Genomic DNA, 17013 nt, shown 5'->3' with positions numbered 1-17013 from the left:
CACCACCACCACCGGAGGGGGGGGAGGGGCTGCTCCCGGCCAACCAGAGGCGCGGATTTGGAGGGGACCGGTCCCGGGGGCGGAAACGACGCCACGCCCCTCGGGGAGCCGTGAGGCGGGGGGCGCCGGGCCCCGCGTCCCCCCCGTGGGGAGGCCCCGGGACGTGGGGGAGGGTGTCAAGGGGAGGGGGGGGATGGTCGTGGGGACGGTGACGTCACCGCGCGGGACCTCGTCACGTGCGGGGGGTCGCGGGGTTCCCCGCAGGACCGTGTGCCCCTCCCCCAGGGCCGTCCCGCCCCGCCCTCCGCGCGCGGCCCCTTTAAGAGCTCGCCCTCCCCCGCCCCCGGGCGGGCACGTGCGGCCCCACGTGCTCGCGGCCCCTCAGGCCTCGCCCCCCGCTCCCGCCCCTATTGGCCAAAACTGGGTCAGGCCCCGCCCACCGCGCGCCGCCCCATTGGCTAAATCTAGGTCAGTGCCCCCGCCCTCCCCGCCCCCGCGCGGCGCCCATGGCCGCGCCGCATGACCGCCGGCCCCGCCCCCCCGCGCCCCTATTGGCCGCGGCGGGCGCCAGGGGGCGGGGCCCGGCAGAGGGGAGGAGCCCCGCCCTTTGCGGGGAGGGGCGGGGCGACACCTGCAGCGGGGGGCGGGGATTGGAGGGGGAATAAGTCGGGGAGGGCCAATGAGGGAAGCGCAACGTGCGCCCAGGGGGCGGGGCCGGGGCAAGCGACGCCCCGCCCCGCGGCCCGCTGGGCGGAGCGAGGGGCGTAGCTTACAAGCAGGGCGCGCGGGGATAGGCGCAGCGGTGGGGTGGGGGCGTGGCTCGGGCAGACCCCGCCCCTCGGGGGGCGCAGCGCCCCCGCGGGCGGCTCATGCCGAGGGCACGGCGGGGCGCGGGGCGGCAGGTCGGAGCGGCACGGGGGAGCGGGCCGGGGGCACCGGGGGCTCCGGGGCCGGGGGGCACCGGGACCCGGGGAGCACCGGCAGCGGGGGCGGCACCGGGACTGGAGGGGCACCGGGACCCCGGGCGGGGGGTGGGGGCACCGGGAGGGGAAGATGCGCGACCCCCACGCTGAGACCGCGGGGGCGAGTGGGGCACGAACGGGGATCAGGATCGGCCCCCCCGGGACACCCGGGTCCCCCACTCCTCGGGTGGGCGCCGGAGTGGTCGGTGTCCGCTCCCCCCCCCGTGGGCGCCGTCCCGGGGTCGGCCGACATGAGGGCGCACGTGGGGGCGGGAGCTCCCACGTGAGCGCCGCACGTGCGCCCCCCCCCCGCAGCCCGCGCGCACACGCGTGTCCCGTGTCCCCCACGCGTGTGGAGCTGTCACGTGCGGCCGGTCACGTGGCCCCCCCGGGGGAGTTAACGGCGGGGACACACACACACACACACCCCGGTGTCCGTTCCGTCCCGTGTGTCGTGTGTCGTGTCCCCCCCCCCGCTCCCCCACGCGTGGTGACGCGTGTCCGTGGGCGCGGCAGGATGGAGGAGGCGGGCGGGTGCCGTGGGGCCTTCGTGGGGCCCCCCCCGTGGGAGCGTCCCGGGGCCGCGGGGGAGCTGGAGTACGTGGACCTGGATGAGTTCCTGCGGGAGCACGGGCTGCCCCCCAGCCCCGAGTCCCCCCCCGCCCCCGCGAGACCGGCCGGTGGGTGTGACCGGGGGGGGGACACGGGGACACGGACACCCACGCGCGTGGAAGGGGACCCAGGAGTGCGGCGGGGGGGGCACACTGGGGAGTCCGGGGCGGGGAGGGGGGGGGGAGGACACGCGTGGGGGGACCCTGGGCTGTCCCTGGCCCCGCCCCTCCGCCGAGGCATCCCGGGTGTCCGCCCCCGCCCCACGCACGTGCGCGGGGGACCCAGCCCCCGGGGCTCACCCGCCCCGCCACGTGCCGCCCCCCCGCCCGCGGGGGGGGCGGACGACACACACCACTGTGCATCCCCGTGTCGCGATAGAAACCTCCATGCAGCCCCTCCCACCGCGATAACCCCCCCTTGCAATAGGGACCCCCAAAGCCAGCGACCCCCTTCCCGCCCCTCCCCAGTGCGGTGGGGACCCCGGTCCCGTCCCAGCGGTATCGGGGACCCCATTGCCCCCCTCCCCCCGGGTGGGGTGGTGCCGGCCCTGCTCTGACCCTCCCCCGCAGCCCCGGCCCCCCGGGGCCCCCACCCCCGGCGCCGGGGAGCCGCTGCTGGAGGCGGAGGCGCTGGGGGCCGGGGGGCCCCTTCGACCCGCGGCGGCTCCGCTTCTCCCAGGACGAGCTGCGGCCGCAGCCCATCGCCAGGAAGGCCCGGAAGGTCCATGTGCCCGAGGAGCAGAAGGTGGGGGGGTGGGGGGGCAGGAATTGGGGGACCCAGCTGGGGGGGGCACCCAGGGACAGATGTCCGGGGGGGGAAGGGGGGCATGTGTCTGGGGGAAGCCAGGCACCCAGCGGGTCCCAGGGGCTGGGGGGACCCAGGCATCCGGGGGGACACACAGAGGTGTTTGGGGGACCCGAGTGATCAAACGGGGCCCGGGGGGAGGGGGACCCAGGAGTTGGGGGGACCAGGGGATCCCAGGTGTCCGGGAGGGACCCAGGAGTTTGGGGGACCCAGGCATCTGGGGGGGGACCCAGGAGTCCAGGGGGTCCCAGGGGGCTGGGGGGGACCCACAGCATCAAGGGGGGGACCCAGGCGTCCGGGGGGGGGGACACACAGAGGTGTTTGGGGGGACCCAAGTGACCAAAGGGGGTCCGGGGGGGGAGGGGGACCCAGGAGTTGGGGGGACCAGGGGGTCCCAGGTGTCCGGGAGGGACCCCGGCATCCCTGGGGTACCCCACGTCCGTGGGGGGGCCCCCAGCGTCCCGGTCCCCGCAGGATGAGAAGTACTGGAGCCGGCGCAGCAAGAACAACGCGGCGGCCAAGCGCTCGCGGGACGCGCGGCGGCTGAAGGAGAACCAGATCTCGGTGCGTGCCGCCTTCCTGGAGCGGGAGAACGCGGCGCTGCGGCAGGAGGTGGCGGCTGCCCGCCGGGAGCTCGCCCGCTTCCGGGCTCTGCTGGCACGCTACGAGGCCCGGCACGGTGCCCTGTAGGACCACGGCACGGTCCGGCACGGCACGGTGCTCGGTTGGAGCCCGGCACGGCACGGCACAGTCTGGCACGGCACGGTGCTCGGTCGGACGCCGGTACGGCACAGGCCGGCATGGTGCCCTGCAGAGACCCCGGCATGGCACGGCGTGGCACTGGCCGGCACGGCGTGGTGCTCTGCAGGGACCCTGGCACGGCACGGTGCTCGGTCAGACCCCGGCACGGCGCAGTCTGGCACGGCGTGGTGCTCTGCAGGGACCCCGGCACGGCACGGTGCGGCGCGGTCCGGCACAGCTCCCTGGAGGGATCCCCGGCACGGCGCGGTGCGGCACAGCCTGGCACGGTGCCCTGTAGGGATCCCCGGCACGGCGCGGTCCGGCATCGACCCGTCCCGGCACAGCCCCTGCGGCCGGAGCTGGACGCCGCGCGGGAGAAGTGGCCGGGAGCCGGGAGCCAGATCCAGGGTTCAGGATCAGCCTGGAAATGGGGCTGGGATCCGGCACCGGGATCCGGCAACGGGATCCAGCACCGGGATCCAGCAACAAGATACAGAACTGGGATCTGGCACCGGGCTCCAGCGCCAGGATCTGGCCCTGGGATCCAGCACTGAGATCCGGCATCAGGATCTGGCCTGGGGATCCAGCAACGAGATCCAGCACCAGGATCCAGCAGTGAGATGCAGGACCGGGATCTGGCCCTGGGATCCAGCAACAAGACACAGCACTGGGATCTGGCAGCAGGATCTGGCCTCAGGATCCGGTATCAGCACCAGGACCCAGCCCTGGGATCCGGCAGCAGGATCCAGCACCGGATCTGGCCGGACACCATCTCCAGCCCCAATCTGGAACTGGGATCTGGGTCCATCCAGAACCCACCCAACCTCGGGGTGGGGGGGGGGAGAACCAAGACCCCCTCAGATCCCTGGATCCCTTCCCCCTGGATCCCTGGGACCCCCCTCCGTGGGGGAGGGGTCTTCCTCCCCCCCTCCTCCCCCCTTGTAAATATTTATTCCCCGGCCCCAGGGCTGGTTTAAAGCACAACTTGGGGGGACCCAGGCGGTGGGGGCCCCCCTCCCCCAACCACTGCACCCGCATAGACCCCCCCCACCAGCACCCGGAGAGGCCCCAGGCATCCGGGAGCCCCCGCAGGGTCGGTGACCCTGCGGGGGCTCCCGGACGCCTGGGTCCTCTCAAGATGGGGTGTCCCCCCCAATTCCTCCCAGTGACCCATTCCCAGTTAAGGCCAGTAGCGTCACTGGGAGGGGATATGGGGGGGGAAGGGGGGGCACCCCCAGACACCCGGGTCCCTTCCCAGCCTGGGGCTGAAGCCAGCACGTCACCAACCCCTCCCCCCCAAAAACCAAACCCCACCCCTGGGGACCCCCACCCCCTGCACTTTGACCACTTTATTGCCCCTCCCCCCAGCCTCCCGCACGTGGGTTTTGGGGTCACGACCCTCCGGGGTTTGGGGGGGGGGGCTTTGTACAGAATAAACCTCTGACCCTGCTGCTGGTTGCAGCCTGAACTGGGAGGACTGGGAGAGGAAACTGGGGGGGGCAATGGGATGGGGAGGGGTGTACTGGGAGGCCAAACTGGGGGGCACTGGGATGGGGGGGGCTCTAGGAGGCCAAATGGGGGGGGATGGTGGTGCAGAGCCCATGCATATGCGTGTGCCAGACACCCCCCACGAGTGACCCCTCCCCCACGGAACCACGACCCTCCCTCCCCCCCCAAGGACTGCGCTCACTCCACGCTCGGGCTTTATTGCATAGGTCACGGGGGGGGGGGGCAGCACGACCCACCCCCCCCAGGTCCTCTGGCGTGGGGGGGAACAGGACCCGGATGCCTGGGTCCCCTCCAGTTTGGGGTCACCCCTTGCTGTGGGGTGGGGGCAGCCCGGGGGGGGGTGTCAGCGCAGGGGTCACCCTGACGCCTGGGTCCCCCCAGGGCCCCCCCAAATTGCTGGGGCCCCCCCCAGTGCCTGGGTCCCACAGGGACCTCTGGGTCCCCCTGACCCCTTGGGGTCCCCCAACCACCTCCCCCTCCCCAAAGCCTTGGGGCCCCCTGACCCCCTGGATCTCCCCAGCCACCCCCTGGGGTCCCCCCGAGTTCCTTGGGGATCCCTTGGGGTCCCCCCGAGTTCCCTGGGGTCCCCCGACCTCCCGGATCTCCCCGGCCACCCCCTGGGGTCCCCCCAAGCTCTTGGGGATCCCTTGGGGTCCCCCCGAGTTCCTTGGGGTCCCCCGACCCCCTGAATCTCCCCAGCCACCCCCTGGGGTCCCCCGAGTTCCTTGGGGTCCCCCCGACCCCTGGATCTCCCCAGCCACCCCTGGGGTCCCCCGAGTTCCTTGGGGATCCCTTGGGGTCCCCCTGAGTTCCTTGGGGTCCCCCGACCCCTGGATCTCGCCGGCCACCCCTGGGGTCCCCCTGAGCCCTTGGGGATCCCTTTGGGGTCCCCCGAGTTCCTTGGGGTCCCCCGACCTCCTGGATCTCGCCTAGCCACCCCTGGGTCCCCCGACCCCTGGATCTCGCTGGCCACCCCTGGGGTCCCCCAAGCCTTTGGGGATCCCCTGGGATCTCCCCAGCCACCCCTGGGGTCCCCCGACCCCTGGATCTCCCCAGCCACCCCCTGGGGTCCCCTAAGCCCTTGGGGATCCCTTGGGTCCCCCGAGTTCCTTGGGGTCCCCCTGACCTCCCAGATCTTGCCGGCCACCCCTGGGTCCCCCAAGCCCTTGGGGATCCCTTGGGTCCCCCGAGTTCCTTGGGGTCCCCCGACCCCTGGATCTCCCCAGCCACCCCTGGGTCCCCCTAAGCCCTTGGGGATCCCTTGGGGTCCCCCGAGTTCCTTGGGGTCCCCCGACCCCCGCCGGCCACCCCTGGGGTCCCCCAAGCCCTTGGGGATCCCTTGGGGTCCCCCGAGTTCCTTGGGGTCCCCCGACCCCTGGATCTCGCCGGCCACCCCTGGGTCCCCCTAAGCCCTTGGGGATCCCTTGGGGTCCCCCGAGTTCCTTGGGGTCCCCTGACCCCTGGATCTCCCTAGCCACCCCTGGGGTCCCCCCGACCCCTGGATCTCGCTTGGCCACCCCTGGGTCCCCCAAGCCCTTGGGGATCCCTTGCGGTCCCCCTGAGTTCCTTGGGGTCCCCCTGACCTCCCGGATCTCCCCAGCCACCCCCTGGGTCCCCCAAGCCCTTGGGGATCCCTTGGGGTCCCCCGAGTTCCTTGGGGTCCCCCGACCCCTGGATCTCGCCGGCCACCCCCTGGGTCCCCCCCGAGCCCTTGGGGATCCCTTGGGGTCCCCCCGAGTTCCTTGGGGTCCCCCGACCCCGCCGGCCACCCCCTGGGGTCCCCCCAAGCCCTTGGGGATCCCTTGGGGTCCCCCCGAGTTCCTTGGGGTCCCCCCGACCCCCTGGATCTCGCCGGCCACCCCCTGGGGTCCCCCTAAGCCCTTGGGGATCCCTTGGGGTCCCCCGACCCCCGGATCTCGCCGGCCACCCCCTGGGTCCCCCCCGAGCCCTTGGGGATCCCTTGGGGTCCCCCCGAGTTCCTTGGGGTCCCCCGACCCCCCGGATCTCGCCGGCCACCCCTTGGGTCCCCCCCGAGCCCTTGGGTCCCGCGGCGTCCCCCGACCGCCCGGGTCCCCCCCCGGCTCCCCGCCAGCCACCCACGTCCCTGGGGGTCCCCCGCGTCCCCTCAGGGCGCGGCGGGGGTGAGGAGCCGGGCCAGCCCGCGGTGGATCTGCCCCTGGAGGGGTCCGTACTCCACCCGCTCCCCGTCCACCGTCAGCACCCCTCGGGGCGTCAGGGGCTCCAGGCGGAAGGCGCGGGCGGGGACGCGGGCCAAGGGGGGTCCGGCGGCGGCCGCGTCCCCCCCCCCGCCCCGCGCCATGGCCAGCAGCACCCGCAGCAGGGCCCCCCGCGAGACCCCCGCCCGCACGTAGCAGAGGTGGATGAGGCCGTCGTCCGGCCGGGCCCGGGGGGCCGCCACCAGCTCGGCCCCCAGGTGCGACTGGTAGATGGCCAGGACCAGCACGAAGTCCCCCTCCAGCGTCACCCAGCCGGGGGGCACCGGTTGGCCCAGTGGCACCAGTAGGTCGTCAACTGGGCCGCCGGGGGGGGAGGGGGGAGTCGGGGGGGACGCGTCCCTCGGGGGGGCACCGGGGTTGGGGGTGTCCCCCTGCCTTGCGGTGACACCGTGGACCTCGGTGGCCCCATCGCTCGAGGCGTCCCCGTCGCTTGGGGTGTCCCCAGGGGTGGGGGTGACCCCAGGGGTGGGGGCGACCCCATCGCTCGGGGTGTCCCCATGCATTGAGGTGACACCACGGACCTCGGTGGCCCCATCACTTGGGGTGTCCCCAGGGCTGGTGGCGGCACCATGTCCCGGGGTGTCCCCATCTTTCGGGGTGACCCCACGCGCCATGTTGGCCCCATCACTTGGGGTGTCCCCAGGGCTGGGGGTGTCCCCGTGCGCTGTGCCGGCCCCATGTCCTGGGGTGACCCCAGAGCTGGCGTTGTCCCCATGCACCTCGGTGGCCCCATCACTCGGGGTGTCCCCATGCCTTGGGGTGACCCCGTCACTTGAGGAGTCCCCAGAGCTGGAAGCGTCCCCCTGCACCGTGATGTCCCCACGTCCTGCAGCGTCCCCACGTCCTGGGGTGTCACCCTGGATCAAGGCGTCCCCCCACACCGGCACGTCTCCAGCAGCAGCACCGTTCTTCCCGGGGTTGTCCCCAAGCCCCGGGACGTCCCCAAGCCCCGGGACGTCCCCGGCGTCCCCCCAGTCCCCGCCATCCCCCTCGGGGGTACCGGGCCCGCTGGGCGTCCCCGCGCAGAGCCCCAGGTCGGAGAGAGCGCGGGGCAGGGGGGCAACGGTGGCCGCGGCGGTGGCCCCGGTGGCATCGGTGGTGGCACTGCGGGGGACAGCGGGCAGGTAGGAGAGGCGGCCGCGGTAGGTGTGGAGGGCCAGCAGGCGCGCGGCCGTGCCCAGGGCGAAGCGCGCCGGGCCCAGGCGTCGCAGCCGCTCGCTCTCGATGTCCACGTCGGCCACCAGCCCCCAGGCCACGCTCAGGAAGGAGAAGACGCGGGTGCCCGAGGCCGTTGTCACCGACACCAGGTCCAGGGGGGACGGCGTCCCCCGGCACAGCAGCACGGCGCAGTTCTGCAGCAGGGAGAGGCCCAGAGCCGGGGCCAGCCTGGTGGGGACACGGGGACGGTCACACGTGGGGACGTGGCACGGGGACACGTCACGTGCGGGGACGTGGCATGGGGACGGGTCATGGATGGGGCACGGGGACATGGCACAGGGATGTGTCACATGTGGGGACATGGCACGGGGACACGTCACGTGCGGGGACGTGGCATGGGGACGGGTCACACATGGGGATGGGGCACAGGGATATGGCACGGGGACGTGTCACACGTGGGGACGTGGCACAGGGACACGTCACGTGTGGGGATGTGGCACAGGGACATGGCACGGGGACACGTCACGGGGACACGTCACGTGCGGGGACGTGGCATGGGGACGGGTCGTGCATGGGGATGGGGCACAGGGACATGGCACAGGGACGTGTCACACGTGGGGACGTGGCACAGGGACACATCACGTGTGGGGATGTGGCACAGGGACATGGCACGGGGACACGGCACGTGCGGGGACGTGGCATGGGGACGGGTCGTGCGTGGGGATGGGGCACAGGGACATGGCACGGGGATGTGTCACACATGGGGACATGTCATGTGCAGGGATGTGGCATGGGGACACGTCACACGTGGGGACATGGCACAGGGACACGGCATGGAGACGCGTCACACGTGGGGACGTGGCACAGAGACACTGCAGAGATGGCACAGGGACACGGCACGGGGACATGGCACAGGAATGGGTCACGTACGGTGACGTGGCACAGAGATATGGCACAGGGATGAGACAGTGACATGGCGTGGGGACACGTCACACACGGGGACATGGCACAGGGACGCTGCAGAGATGGCACAGGGACACGGCACGGGGACATGGCATGGGGATGTGTCACATGTCGGGACATGGCACAGGGACATGGCACAGGGATGGCACAGGGACACGTCACACACGGGGACATGGCACAGGGACGCTGCAGAGATGGCACGGGGACACGTCACAGGGAAGTGTCACATGTGGGGATGTGACACGGGGACAGATCACATACAGTGACATGGCACAGGGACATGGCACACGGACACGTCACACATGGGGACACGGCACAGGGACGCTGCAGAGATGGCACAGGGACACGGCACGGGGACACGGCACGGGGACACGGCACGGGGACACACGATGCACAAGGACACAGCAGAGGGATGTGGCATATGTGGGGACACACCACAGGGACGTGCCACACATGGGGACACGGTACAGGGATGTGACACACAGAGACACGCCACAGACACATGAGGCACAGGGACGTGTCACACGTGGGGGACGCAGCACAAAGACGTGGCAGAGGGACACGGCACAGCCAGGGGACACGGCGTGGGGACACAGCACAGGGACGTGGCACACACGGGGACATGGCACATGCAGGGACACGTCACAGACACGCGTGACGCACAAAGACACAACGCAGGGACGCGTCACGTGCGGGGGACACGGGGTGAGAACACGGCACGAGGACAGCGCAGGGAAGTGACACGCAGGGACACGCCACGGAGATGCATCAGGCACGGGGAGCCCCTGTCCCATATCCCCACGCCCCCTGTCCCCTTCATGTCCCCATGTCCCTCCCGTGTCCCCATGTCCCTCCCGTGTCCCCCCGTGTCCCTGTACCCGGCGTGGAAGTGGACAGCGGCAGCCAGGGCGTTGCCGGAGCCGCAGGGCAGGATCCCCGGGGGCATCCCCCCGTGTCCCTCTCATGTCCCTCCCGTGTCACCCCGTGTCCCTCCCGTGTCCCCCCGTGTCCCCGTACCCGGCGTGGAAGTTGATGGCGGCGGCCAGGGCGTTGCCGGAGCCGCAGGGCAGGATCCCCGGGGGCATCCCCCCGTGTGTCCCCACGTCCCCGTGTCCCTCTCATGTCCCTCCCGTGTCCCTCCCATGTCACCCCGTGTCCCTCCCGTGTCCCCCCGTGTCCCCCCGTGTCCCCGTACCCGGCGTGGAAGTTGATGGCAGCGGCCAGAGCGTTGCCGGAGCCGCAGGGCAGGATCCCCAGGGGCATCCTCAGCGCCGCGGCCCAGTCCGGCCGGTCCATCAGCCCGTTCACCACCTGCGGGGGCCGGGGACGCGCCTGGGACCCCCCCGGGACGCCTGGGTGCCCCGCCGGGGGGGTCCCGGATGCCTGGGTCCCCTTTTGGGGGGGGGTCGTTACCTCGTAGAGGAGCCCGTCCCCCGAGACGGTGACGATCCCGTCCCACTCGTCCAGGCTGATCCCCGTCACCAGCTCCCGCGCGTGGTTCGCCCGTTCTGGGGGGGGCACACATCAACCACGGCCCCCAGGGACCCCCACAACCCCCTCTGACCCCCCCCCAGGGACCCCCAAACTCTCCCATGGCCCCCACAGACCACCAACCCCCCCCACCTCCCCTCAGGGACCCCAAACCCTCCCCTGGGCTCCCCCAGTCCCCTGAGCCCCCAACCCTCAGCCCAGGTCCCCAGCCCCCCAGCCCCCCAACTCCCCCATATTCCCCCCAGCCCCTACAGCTGCTGTCTGCTCCCCCCAGCCCTCCTGTCCTGCCCCCCAGCCCCCGCCAGCCCCTGGGTCCCCCAAAGCCCCCAGCCCAGCTCCCCAGAGCCCCCCAGTAACCCCCAGCTGCTGCCTGGCGTCCCCCAGACCCCCACCCCAGTTGCCCCACCCCCCAGAGCCCTCTGAGCTCCCAGCCCAGGGCCCCCAGAACACCCTGCCCCCCCCCAGCCCATTTTGCCCCCAAGCCCCTATATCCGCTGTCTGACCCCCCTCAGCCCCCCAACCCTCACCCCAGGTCCCCAGGCCCCCCTCGAGCTCCCCACAACCCCCCTATATACTTCTCCAGCCCCTATAGCCGCTGTCTGGCACCCCCAGGCCCCCTGCCCTGCCCCCCCCGAGCCCTCTGCCCCCCATGCCCCACCAGTGCCCCCCCCCAAGCACCCCACAGCCCCCAGCCCCCAGAGAGCACCCCACAGCCCCCCAGAGCACCCCACGGCCCCCCATAGCCCTCCCCAGCCCCTATAGCCGCTGCCCGGCACCCCGGCCCCCTGCCCTGCGCCCCCGCCCCCGGCCCCCCGGCCCCCCACCGGTCTGGATGAGGTTGAAGCTGATGTCGGCCTCGGTGATCATGGGCAGGACGTGGGTCTGGCACCAGCTCAGGGCCTGGCCCCGGCCCCCAAAGGGGTTCAGCAGCAGCAGCAGCCGCCGCCGCCGCGGCTCCGGCAGGATTTCTGCGGGGCAGAGACCCCCGGCCTCCTGGGTCCCCGCCTGGAGACACCCCCATCCTGGAGACCACCCCATCCTGGAGACCCCCTCCCGGACACTTGGGTCCCTGCCTGGAGCCCCCCCAGACTCCTGGGTCCCCATCCCAGAGACCCCGGGGATGCCTGGGTCCCTGCCTGGAGACCCCCCCCATCCGGGAGACCCCCCCAGATTCCTGGAGACCCCCTCCCGGACACTTGGGTCCCTGCCTGGAGCCCCCCCAGACTCCTGGGTCCCCATCCCAGAGACCCCCACATGCCTGGGTCCCTGCCTGGAGACCCCCCATCCTGGAGACCCCCCAGATTCCTGGGGAGCCCCTCCTGGACACTTGGGTCCCTGCCTGGAGACCCCCAGACTCCTGGGTCCCCATCCCCGAGACCCCCAGACCCCTGGATCCTCACCCCAGAGACACCCCCCCGGATGCCTGGGTCCTCACCTGGAGACCCCCCATCCTGGAGAACCCACCAGATTCCTGGACACCCCCCCCCCCGCCTGGAGACCCCGGACTCCTGGGTCCCCATCCCAGAGACCCCCCAAACCCCTGGATCCTCACCCCAAAGACCCCCCATCCCAGAGACCCCCCAAACCCCTGGGTCCCCATCCCTGAGACCCCCCAGACACCTGGGTCCCCCACCTGGAGACACCCCCCCCCCATCCTGGAGACCCCCCAAATCCCTGGGGCCCCCTCCCGCAGACCACCCCGGAACTCCTGGGTCCCCACCCCAGAGACCCGAGAGGGGACCCAGGCGTCTGGCACCCCCACCCCCGGGACCCCTCCACCGTACCCCGAGGGGACCCAGGCGTCTGGGTGTCGCCCCACCCCCCGAGGGGACCCGGGGTGGCACCCCCCCCCGAGGGGACCCGGGGTGGCACCCACCCCACACCCGCAGGCGGCGGCTTTCGGCCAGACTCGTTCCACCAGCCGGGACCGGCCCCGGTGGCTGCGGTGGGGGGGTCCCTCCCGAGGGGGTGGGGAGCACCCCAAACTCCTGGGTCCCCTCCCCATCCCCGGGGGGTCCCCCAAATTCCCAGGTCCCCTCCCCATTCCTACAGGGCCCGAACGCCCCTTCCCTACGGCATGGGGGATCCCCCAAACTCCTGGGTCCCTTCCCCAATTCCTGCGGGTCCCCCAATTCCTGGGGCCCCTCCCCATCCCTGGGGGTCCCTTCCCCACTCCTGGGGGGGTCCCCCAATTCCTGGGTCCCCCTCCCCACCCCTGAGGGTCCCCTCCCTACTCCTGGGGGGTCCCCCAATACCTGGGTCCCTCCCCAATTCCTGGCGGGGGTGTCCCCAAACCCCCATTCCTATGGGCCCTGAAGGCCTGGGTGCCCCTCCCTCTAACACCCAGGGTCCCCCCCGAACTCCCCCATTCCCAGACACCGCCCCCCCCCCCCTTACCAGCCTGGGGGGGCAGGGGGAGCCCCCGGACGAGGCAGCGGATGGCACGGGCCCAGCGCTCGGCCGTCGCCCGGTTCCCTTCGTAGTGGGGGGCCGCGTCCACCCGGAAAGTGGGGGCTCGGCGGCGGCGCCGGGGCCCCCCCGGGACCCCCCGGCAGCGGGGGGGGTAGGCGTAGACGGCGAAGAAGGCGGCGGCGGGCAGGGAGGGGGCGCGCAGCGTGTGGCAGCCCACCACGTCGGCCAGGCGCAGCACCCCGCCCCCCCCCGCCGTACCCCCCCCGGGGGCCCCCCCAGGATCTGCAGCTCCGTCCGGGTCAGGCGGAGGTGGAAGCGGGGTCCCCCCCCGGCACCTGGGGGCCCCCAAAATCCCCCTCCAGCACCGGCTCCTCGTTCATCAGGGCGGGGGGGGGCGGCTCGGCCAGGGCCTGCGGAGGGGAGACGGGGAGAGGGGGTTAGGAACGGGGGAGGGACGCCCGGTGCCCCCATCCCCTGTGCCCCCCCATCCCAGTGACCCCCGGTGCCTCCATCCCCGGTGCCCCCCACCTGCGCAGGGTGCCCGTCCCGTTCTCCTCGCCCGACGCCCGTCGGGGGGGGGGGGGGGGGCGGGGAAAAGGGGGCGGGACGGGGGGCAGGGCGGGACCGGAGGCGGCGGAGCTGCGAGGGGGGCCCGGGCCGGTACTGCCCCCAGGGCCGGTATTGCCCCTCAGAGCGGGTATTGTCCCCCAGGGCCGGTGTCACCCCCGGGGCCTGCTTCCCCCGGCCGGTACTGCCCTCTCCAGGCCGGTATCGCCCCCCGGCCGGTGCTGCTCCCCCAGGGCCGTTGTCACCCCCAGACCGTTACAACCGCCCCCCCGGTCCCCCAGTGCTCCCACCCTGTCATGGGCCCCCGTATCGGGGAGGGCCCCGGGGCGGCCCCCGGGCCCGCGTCCCCCCGGGCGCCGGTCCCGCTGTCGCCCTCTCTCCCCTCCGGCCGTCTTGCCCTCCGCCCCGGAAGCGCTCCCCGCCTCCCGCCCGCCCCACCAATCGTACGGTGCCGAGCCCCCAGCCGGCAGCCAATGGAAAGCGTCGCCGCGTTCGCCCCGCCCCATCGCGTCCCGGCATGTTGGTTGAGGGCGGCGCCGCTGTGGGGAGCAACGGGCGGTGACGTTGGGGCGGCGCCATCTTTCTTGAGGGCGCTACGGGCCAGGCGGGGGCACGGCCGTCATCTTGGGGCGGGGACGAGGCTTCAGCCAATAGAAGCGGCGGAGCCATGGCAACTGTCGCCTGGGGTCGAGGCCGCGGCGGCCATCTTGGCTGAGGGCAAGGCCCGGTTTTCCAATAAAAGCCCCAGAGCGGCGGGGCCGGGCGGGGTCGGCGGGACCGCGGAACACGCCAGGACAGCGGCATGGTCCCGCCGCTATCCCTCCCGCTGCCTGCCCCCTTTGCAACCCAATTAACAACGCTGACTAAACGCAAAACTCCTCCGCAGCCCTGACTCTCTGTCTCTACGCTCACCGCCGCCTTCCTATTGGAAGCTACAGTCCTCCCGCACCATCGAGCGGCGCCGCGCAGAGCGGCCCCGCGCACCCACTTCCGGCCGCCGGGCGGAAGCGGTCCCCTCTCTCCCATAACCCCCCGCGCGGGGCGCGCTCCTTCTTCTGCCTCCCTCTGCCGCCGGAGCCATGGTGGGTCTGCGCTGGGGGGGGGGGGAGGCGCATCCGCCGCCACCCGCCGCCGGGGGGGATCGGGCCGGTGCCGCCGCTGCCGGAGGAGGCTGGAGGGAGCCTGGGGGGCGTGATGGTCGTGATGGCGGCGGCGACGGAGCGCCGTGGCGGGGCCGGTGCCCGATGGCTCCCGCTGAGGCCTAGCGCCGGCCTGACCCGCTCCGTTCCCCTCTCAGGGTATCGATATCCGCCATAACCGGGACCGGAAGGTCCGGCGCCGGGAGCCCAAGAGCCAGGACATCTACTTGCGGCTCCTCGTCAAGGTGGGCCCGGGGAGGGGGGGGCCGCCGGGGTAGCGGGGCTCTCCCGCCGGTGCTGACCCCCCCTTTCCCCGGTCCCGCTGCCTTCCGCCCCCCGCAGCTCTACCGGTTCCTGGCCCGGCGGACGAACTCGGCCTTTAACAAGGTGATCCTGAAGCGGCTCTTCATGAGCCGGACCAACCGGCCGCCCCTCTCCCTGTCCCGCATGGTGAGTGCCGGGGGCGGGGGGGGGGGCTCCGCGGGGTCCCGGCCCCCCAAAACGCCGCCTCTGCGGCCCTGGCACACCTCGCCCTGCAGCCAGGGACCCCGAAATAGCGCTTTTGGCACCCAAAAGTCTCTCTAATGAGTTCTGGGACCGCGGGGGGCGTTGGGGTCGCACCCGCACCCCGGGTGTCCTTGGGGGGTGCAGCTGGACCCCTGGGTGCCCCGGGCGGGTGTTGGGGCTCACACCCGGACCCCTGGGTATCTGTAGGGGGGTGTTGGGGGGGGTACACCCGCACCCCTGCCCCCACCCCCCAGCACCGCCTTTCCCCCCCCCCAGATCCGGATGATGAAGCGGCCGGGGCGGGAGGACAAGACGGCCGTGGTGGTGGGCACCGTCACCGACGACATCCGCATCCAGGACGTCCCCAAGCTGAAGGTCGGTGGGGTGGGGGGGTCCCGGGGTCCCCGGGGACGGGGCTGGTGCTGACACCCCCACACCCCCCCTCCCCCCGTGGTTTTTTTTTTTGTTTTTTTTCCTCCCACCCCCAGCTCTGCGCCCTGCGGGTGACGCGGGGGGCTCGCACCCGCATCCTGCGGGCGGGGGGCACCATCCTGACCTTCGACCAGCTGGCCATGGCCTCCCCCAAGGGCAAGGGCACCGTCCTGCTCTCCGGTGAGTGCCCCCCCGACCCCTGGGGACCCCCCCCATGGCCGTGGGGTGACCCCCTTTCCGACTGTCATCGTGTGTGTCCCGTGTCCCCCCCCCACGCAGGACCCCGCAAGGCTCGGGAGGTTTATCGGCACTTTGGGAAGGCGCCCGGGACCCCCCACAGCCACACCAAGTGAGTGGGGGGCCCTTGGGGGGGGGTCCTGGATGCTGGGGGGGCTCTTTTGCGGGGGGGCGGGGGAGTGGGGCCTGGATGCCAGCACCTCGTTTTGGGGGTCTGAGTGCTGGCAGAGCTCTTGGGGGGTGAAGTGGGCCCTGGATGTTGGGGTTCCCTTATGGGGGGTCTGGATGCTGGGGTCCCATTTTGGGGGGCTCTTGGGGAGGCAGGGAACAGGGCCTGGATGTTGGCATCCCTTTATGGGGGGCTCTTTTGGGGGGCTGGATGCTGGGGTCCTCTCAGTGGGGAGGGGGTCAGATATTGGGGTCCTTGTGGAGTGTTGGGGTGGGGGGTCTGCATGCCTGGGTCCTTTTTGGGTGCTGGGGAGGGGGCTCTGTGGGTGCTGGGGTCCCAGTGGGGCTCTGCTGGGTGATGGGATTCCTGGGGAAATGGGGGCTTGCTGGGTGCTGGGGGGGTCATGGGGGGTGGCGTGTTCCGGATGCCTGGGTCCCCCTGACCTCCCCGTGTCCCCCCCCAGGCCCTACGTGCGCTCCAAGGGGCGGAAATTCGAGCGGGCGCGTGGGCGCCGGGCGAGTCGGGGCTACAAGAACTGAGACCCCAATAACCCGCTGTGCCCCCCCCCCCGGGTCACTGCCTGTGTTTGGGGACCCCTGTGCCCCCCGCCCCCCCGGGTCACTGCCTGTGTTTGGGGACCCCCTGTGCCCCCCGCCCCCCCGGGTCACTGCCTGTGTTTGGGGACCCCTGTGCCCCCCCGCCCCCCCGGGTCACTGCCTGTGTTTGGGGACCCCCTGTGCCCCCCCGGGTCACTGCCTGTGTTTGGGGACCCCTGTGCCCCCCCCGGGTCACTGCCTGTGTTTGGGGACCCCCTGTGCCCCCCGGGTCACTGCCTGTCCGTGGGGACCCCCTTCACCCCAACTCCCCCCCGTGGACCCAAGTGTCCTGTACCCCCCCAGTTTGTTGTCACGCCGTGGGGGGCGGTAGCTGTTCCCTGGACCCCCACTGTGGGCACCCCCCACTTTAACCCCGGGAGGGAGGGGGTGTCTGTGGCTTTTCACGAGTGGGTGGGGGTCACATCCAGCCCCCACGCGGGGTCCGTGTCCGCGGGGGAGGGGAGGAACCGGTCGGGG

At 72.6% G+C, this 17013-nt stretch overlaps 3 protein-coding genes across 5 annotated transcripts; 2 read left to right on the top strand and 1 right to left on the bottom strand.

The window, feature by feature from the left end:
• Positions 1–1212: 1212 nt before the first annotated feature.
• DBP (D-box binding PAR bZIP transcription factor) lies at positions 1213–3075 on the top strand. The gene is made up of 3 exons (XM_072847700.1): positions 1213–1733; positions 2144–2318; positions 2853–3075. The coding sequence occupies exons 1-3, from the start codon at positions 1480–1482 to the stop codon at positions 3066–3068; spliced, it is 645 nt and encodes a 214-aa protein (XP_072703801.1). The 5' UTR covers positions 1213–1479; the 3' UTR covers positions 3069–3075.
• A 3273-nt stretch (positions 3076–6348) lies between these two features.
• On the bottom strand, positions 6349–13253 carry SPHK2 (sphingosine kinase 2). Of its 3 annotated transcripts, none has more exons than XM_072847787.1 (5): positions 12875–13009; positions 11302–11445; positions 10400–10494; positions 10182–10318; positions 6349–8251 (listed from the first exon to the last, which is right to left on the bottom strand). In XM_072847787.1, exons 2-5 carry the CDS (start codon positions 11342–11344, stop codon positions 6754–6756), a joined length of 1773 nt encoding a protein of 590 aa, XP_072703888.1. In that variant the 5' UTR covers positions 11345–11445; positions 12875–13009; the 3' UTR covers positions 6349–6753. The 3 variants fall into 3 exon arrangements, with proteins under 3 accessions (XP_072703888.1, XP_072703889.1, XP_072703891.1); XM_072847790.1 differs by having other exon boundaries at positions 6350–8251; positions 10182–10297; positions 12875–13252; XM_072847788.1 differs by having other exon boundaries at positions 10182–10494; positions 12875–13253.
• Positions 13254–14327: 1074 nt separating this feature from the next.
• Positions 14328–16505, top strand: RPL18 (ribosomal protein L18). Its single transcript, XM_072847750.1, has 7 exons — positions 14328–14538; positions 14754–14840; positions 14938–15045; positions 15379–15477; positions 15591–15714; positions 15814–15883; positions 16404–16505. Exons 1-7 carry the CDS (start codon positions 14536–14538, stop codon positions 16477–16479), a joined length of 567 nt encoding a protein of 188 aa, XP_072703851.1. The 5' UTR covers positions 14328–14535; the 3' UTR covers positions 16480–16505.
• The last annotated feature ends 508 nt before the right edge of the window (positions 16506–17013 follow it).

Source organism: Ciconia boyciana, chromosome 28 (assembly GCF_034638445.1).
Source record: "Ciconia boyciana chromosome 28, ASM3463844v1, whole genome shotgun sequence".
Lineage (NCBI taxonomy): Eukaryota > Metazoa > Chordata > Aves > Ciconiiformes > Ciconiidae > Ciconia > Ciconia boyciana.
The sequence above is the reverse complement of the archived record's forward strand: the minus strand, read 5'-3'. Positions and strand labels throughout refer to the sequence as shown.

Excerpts from the sequence above, each read along its gene's own strand:
- SPHK2 (XM_072847788.1), bottom strand. The coding sequence starts at position 11,344 with ATGATCACCGAGGCCGACATCAGCTTCAACCTCATCCAGACCG. Across the intron at positions 10,495-11,301 it reads CTTCAACCTCATCCAGACCG|AACGGGCGAACCACGCGCGG; the intron begins GTGGGGGGCCGG and ends TGCCCCCCCCAG. Across the intron at positions 8,252-10,181 it reads GCCATCAACTTCCACGCCGG|GCTGGCCCCGGCTCTGGGCC; the intron begins GTACGGGGACAC and ends TGTCCCCACCAG.
- RPL18 (XM_072847750.1), top strand. Across the intron at positions 14,841-14,937 it reads ACTTGCGGCTCCTCGTCAAG|CTCTACCGGTTCCTGGCCCG; the intron begins GTGGGCCCGGGG and ends CGCCCCCCGCAG. Across the intron at positions 15,046-15,378 it reads CCCTCTCCCTGTCCCGCATG|ATCCGGATGATGAAGCGGCC; the intron begins GTGAGTGCCGGG and ends CCCCCCCCCCAG.
- DBP (XM_072847700.1), top strand. The coding sequence starts at position 1,480 with ATGGAGGAGGCGGGCGGGTGCCGTGGGGCCTTCGTGGGGCCCCCCCCG. Across the intron at positions 1,734-2,143 it reads CGGGGGGGGCACACTGGGGA|CCCCGGCCCCCCGGGGCCCC; the intron begins GTCCGGGGCGGG and ends CCTCCCCCGCAG. Across the intron at positions 2,319-2,852 it reads ATGTGCCCGAGGAGCAGAAG|GATGAGAAGTACTGGAGCCG; the intron begins GTGGGGGGGTGG and ends CGGTCCCCGCAG.